Genomic DNA, 5409 nt, shown 5'->3' with positions numbered 1-5409 from the left:
GGATACAGAAAAATTAAAGGTCTACTAAGTAAACGAACTGAAAAGTCTCGTAGCCGTAAGACTGGGAGACTCAGCAACAACCGGTCAGTTGAAGAGAATCTTCGACGGGCTGACAAACGCCAGAGCTGCCCTAACGAACCTCAAAGTGGATATGGGCGGCTATGGAGAATACATCTCGGGAGATGTGTTGAAGGCATTGCCTAAAGCATTAACCTCGCGATGGTGGAGAGACAAATGGTTCGATGAGGATCAACCGACAATAGAAGCCATTCTCAAGGAGCTTGATCGAGAGATACGGCTTAGAGAGATGGAGGAAGATCCTGTGAGCCAGCCGCATAGCCCAAGAAGGGAGCCTCAAGAGAGGGGAGGTAGGATGACACCCTGTTGTTTTTGTCAGCAGAATCACATACACCACAGGTGTATGGTGAATACCCCGCAGTTCAGACGAACGCTCTGGGAGCGAGAAAATCGGTGTTTGAAATGCCTCGGCAAATCGCATCGGACGGAACACTGCGTAGCCAGAGTTCCGTGTAGGAATTGCGGGAGTATAGACCATAGCCCAGCGCTATGCCTGTCAAGACAAAGACAATACGGGCCAGTCAGATCACAGTCCCCGCAAAGACCGATGAACAGATCGGTGACGATAGATACCAATGTGAATTGTGCGCAGGCAACTTCGATCGGACTGCCCACATTCACGGCGGTATTACAAGGAAAAAATAACAGAAAAATAAAAGTGCTAGGTCTGATAGACTCGGGGAGCGAAAAAACGTTCATCCGATAGAGTCTGATCAGACGGTTAAAGGCGGACGAAGAGGATGAAGGAGAGATAAGAGTGAACACGTTTGGATCAGACCAAGCGGAAAGATCGGTGCTAAAGACCTATAGCATATGGATGGTCTCTGAAAGACAGGGAGAAATAAAAATTAAAGCTACGGCGATAAAGTACGTGGCAAAAGCAACCCCAAAGGTCCGGTCAAGACTGGTAGAGATCTTGACGGAACAAGGAGAGAAGGTCGCGGATGAAAGACATTTCAGGCCCGACAATAAAACAGAGTTTGACATGATAATAGGATGTGACTATTATTGGCAAATTCTAAAACACCAGACGAGACAGGGTCCAGACGATTCAGTGGTATGTGCCAGCAAGCTGGGGTGGATTATTTTTGGAGCACCCTCAGCAGGAAATCCGAGAGAAGTGTCGGCAAACATAGTTACACAGGCCGACGGAAAAAGAGTGATGGTAGACTTCAAGAAATTCTGGGCCTTGGAGCACATGGGAGTTACGCCCCAAGAGTTAGAGGACCCGGGGTTCCTGAAAAACTATCAGGAGACTATAAAGAAAGATCAAACGGGCAGATATGAGGTTCTGTTCCCGTTCAAAAATAACAGAAGGTCGATGGAGACCAACAAAAACATAGCCTCGGTCAGATTGACAGGGCTATTGAGAAAAATGAAACGGGAGGACAAAGTGGCCTACCATGAAGTTTTTCAACAATACCTCGAGAAAGGCTACATAGAGGTAGCAGATAAAAATTACACGGGAGCATGTACGTATTTGCCGCACAGACCGGTGATAAAAACAGAAGCGGCAACCACCAAGATTAGACCGGTGTTTGACGGTTCGGCCCACCAGCAGAATAGGCCTAGCCTGAATGATCTGTTGGAGACCGGGCCGAACCTGAACCCGGAACTCTTGGCGGTGCTGCTCAGATTTAGGCAGAACGAGATAGCGTGGATGGCGGACATCACGCAAGCATTCCTACAGATAGGAATACAGGAAGAACACGGACAGATAGTCCGATTTCTATGGATAAAAGACCCGAAAGATGATAACTCAGAATGGATAGAATACAGGTGGAAGAGAGTGCCTTTCAGACTCTCGAGTAGCCCGTTCATCCTAAGAGCGGTTATATTAAAATGCTTGGATGAGCATAGAGATGAATACCCAGAGCTGGTGGGAAAATTGAGCTCGCAGTTATATGTGGATGATTGGTTGGGGGGAGCGAGCAGCATCCCCCAAGCAATCGAAGCGATAACGCAAGCACAGAAGATATTTAATTCGGCCAAGATGGAACTTAGAAAGTGGACGACAAATAGCGTGGCACTCAGAGAACAGTTGCACGCGTTACAGTTCCAAAAGGAAGAAATAACGATGGGAGATAATACAGAAAAAGCAGTTAAGGCGCTGGGAGTAACGTGGGATCCGGAGACGGACTCGTTTCGGTTCAAGCCCGAGAAGATAATAGAAGAGGCCGAAGAGATGAGCAAAAGGCCGACGAAAAGGAAGTTGTTCAGCCTTGCGCTGAAGGTCTTCGACCCGCTGGGATTGATATCACCGGTAACGGTGGTAGCAAAGATTATCACGCAGAAGGTCTGGATAGATAAGACAGGCTGGGATGAGCCAGTATCGGCAAGCATAATGCCGCACTGGGAGACATTCATTAAAAGTTTGTCGGACCTCAAGAACACAAAGCTAGGACGGTGGACTGGAGAGATCCATTCACCGAGACTACATTTGTTTTGCGACGCGAGTGACGACGCATACAGTGTAGCCGCATATTTGGAGAACGGAAAAGAGACAAAGCTGTTATGCAGCAAAACCCGGATAGCACCGGATCCCAAAAAATCAGTATCGACCCCCAGGTTAGAGCTACTCAGCAATTTGCTGGCAGTAAGGCTGGGAGATTACATCGAAAAGTCCCTTGGACGATCGTTTGAGAAGACGTTGTGGACGGACTCGGCGATAGCCTACTGGTGGATGAAAGGCGAGTCGGGCCGGTGGAAACAGTTCGTTCACAACCGAGTGACAGAAATCAGGGAGAAGATCAATATAGAGTCGATAAGGCACTGCCCGGGAGTTCAGAATATAGCCTCGAGAGGGGCTTCAGTGAGCCAGCTGAACCATAAGAAAGATTGGTGGTCAGGTCCAGAGTGGCTGAACAAAAAAGAGAGGTGGCCGAAGAATCCAGCCCAAGTGGAACAGGATTGTACGGAAGAAATCAGAAAAGAGGAAAAAATCAAAGAGATAACGCAATGTAATATTTCGATGTCAAAAGAAAAAGAGTGGTACGAGAACTATAGTTCGCTGCGTACGATAATCAGGATCTGGGCGACAGTGAAAAGAGCGGTGAAGAGGTTCAAGGGACAGCCAAACCCCGAGACACCGCTGGCAGAAGTATTGGTTGGAACCGACAAGAAACGGTTCAACATTCTCGCAGTAGAAGAAGTAGAGCAAGCAGAGTTAGATTTATGGCGAGCGATGCAAATTGACGCATACAAAGATGAAAGGGAAGCCATAAAAGAGAAAAAGCCCTGGAAAAATGATAAACTGAGAAAATTGGGATTAGCCTGGGACGAGAGAAACGGGCTAATCAGGTGTTACGGCCGCCAAGAAAACTGGTTGCGGCTTAACGGTAGAGAAGCGGTAATCCTATTGCCAGAGAACCACTATCTGACAGGCAAACTCATAGAGCAGACGCACGAACGGTTACTGCACACTGGAGTAAGCACGACGATGGTGGAGGTACGGCGAACGTTTTGGATCCCAAAACTGAGACAGACGATAAAGAAAGAGTTAAGGAGGTGCATGAGGTGTCAGAAATTAGATTCGAGACCATTCAACGAGGTGCCGGCACCCCTACCAGTAGATAGACTGCAGATGGCAAGCCCGTTCAACGTGACGGGGATTGACTTTGCGGGACCCTTCCCGATAAGGCTCTTAGCAAGAACCGGGCAAGCGAAAGCTTACATTTGTCTCTTTACGTGTGCGGTAACAAGAGCCGTGCACTTAGAAATGACTACAGACCAAGAAGCGACGACCTGCATCTTTGCCCTGAGAAGGTTTTTTGCAAGGAGAGGGGTGCCGAAAGCCATGTATTCAGAGAACGCTAGAACGTTTACGCAAGCCCCCAAGTATTTGAGAGCGGCCTACAAGAGTGAGAAGGTGTATAACACTCTGGTAGACCTGAATGTCAAGTGGCGATTCTCCCCAAGCCTCACCCCTTGGTGGGGCGGGTTCTGGGAAAGAATGGTCCAGACAGTAAAAAGATTACTATATAAAACGTATGGAAACGAATGTCTGGAATATGATTTGTTCCAGACAGTACTGGCAGAGATTGAGGATACGATAAACACAAGGCCGTTGACGTACGTCTCGGACGACGACAATGAGCCTCTGACGCCGAAGCAACTTATCACGGGTTACAGACAGAATCAGAAGCACCCGGTGGACGATGAAGAAAGGGAGTATTCGGACAGAATACCCTTAACCAAGAGAGAGAGAATAAGGAGAAACCTACTAGCAGGATGGTGGGAAGACTTCTATAAGGAATATGTGGCAGACCTGGAGAAGTTCCATTGCCCGACACCGGGCAGAACGAAGCAGGTTGAAGTCGGCCAGGTGGTACTTATACACGATGAGAAGTCCAAGAGAACAAAGTGGAAAGTAGGCAGAGTAGCCAAATTGTACCCCGGTTCGGATAACAAATTTAGAAGAGTCGCAGTATTGGTTGCCGATAAGGTGAAAGGCAAAGGATCGAAGCCAATATACAGGGACATTAAATGTCTATACCCACTAGAGCTAGAAGCAGGGACGATAGACGATGATCATAGAAATGTCCTACCGTTCCAAGACGGAGACATAACGGACAGCTCAGACTCTGAGTTGGACGAGGGTCCAACGGGGGGAGTGTCGGAAATTCCGACGTCTGAAGCAGTCCGAAGGGACGGCATAGGGATAAACGGAAGGGCAACAGAAGCCTGGGCACTCGGCACCGAAGAGTCGGTAGCCGGGGTAAGTCCAACGCTAGGCGGGAACTAACCAAGAAGTTCCCGGCCAAAGAAAATGACATACCGGTAGACGGTAGAAGACGGAAGGTAAACGGGAGTTAGAACGATTTGCTCGGCGAATCCTTGACACAGAAGGTCGGAAGCCGATAGCATATTATTGAAAGTACTTGACGTCTTCTACAGCTATGTGAGGCGGTCTCTACCGACCGCTCTCATAAGTCAACACCAAAAACCATCGTGACTGGAGCCTGTTTTAGCCCAAAGTAAGGAGGGTGTTGGCGATGAAGTGACCGACGGTGGGTCGGTGGAGGGGAGTTCGAGGTTGGAGGAAGTGGAGGATCCTGCGGCTAAAACGGGTGACGGAACACCGGTGACATCTACTCCAGCGTTTAAACTTATGTATGTTTATTGTATATATTAGTCAACGGTGTTTTGTAAATATTGAGTATATAAAGGCTGGTTTCCAGCTGAGTAAATACACACGAGTTTCACCGAAGCCCCCGGAGTCGGATCTTCATTTCTGCTGGTAACTACTATCAAGTCTTCCTTTTGTTATCACTTGTGTTGCCGCCCGCCGCAACTGGCCGTCATTATCTGCCCGGCCGTGATACGCTGCTG

General features: G+C 48.3%; 1 protein-coding gene across 1 annotated transcript; it reads left to right on the top strand.

Annotated features, from left to right (window-relative positions):
• Positions 1-1240: 1240 nt before the first annotated feature.
• Positions 1241-4822, top strand: LOC130688034 (uncharacterized). Its single transcript, XM_057511029.1, has one exon. It carries the CDS (start codon positions 1241-1243, stop codon positions 4820-4822), a length of 3582 nt encoding a protein of 1193 aa, XP_057367012.1.
• The last annotated feature ends 587 nt before the right edge of the window (positions 4823-5409 follow it).

This window comes from Daphnia carinata, chromosome 3 (genome assembly GCF_022539665.2).
Source record: "Daphnia carinata strain CSIRO-1 chromosome 3, CSIRO_AGI_Dcar_HiC_V3, whole genome shotgun sequence".
In the NCBI taxonomy this organism is placed as follows: Eukaryota; Metazoa; Arthropoda; class Branchiopoda; order Diplostraca; family Daphniidae; genus Daphnia; species Daphnia carinata.
Note: the sequence above shows the minus strand (reverse complement) of the source record. Positions and strands in the feature narration are given on the sequence as shown.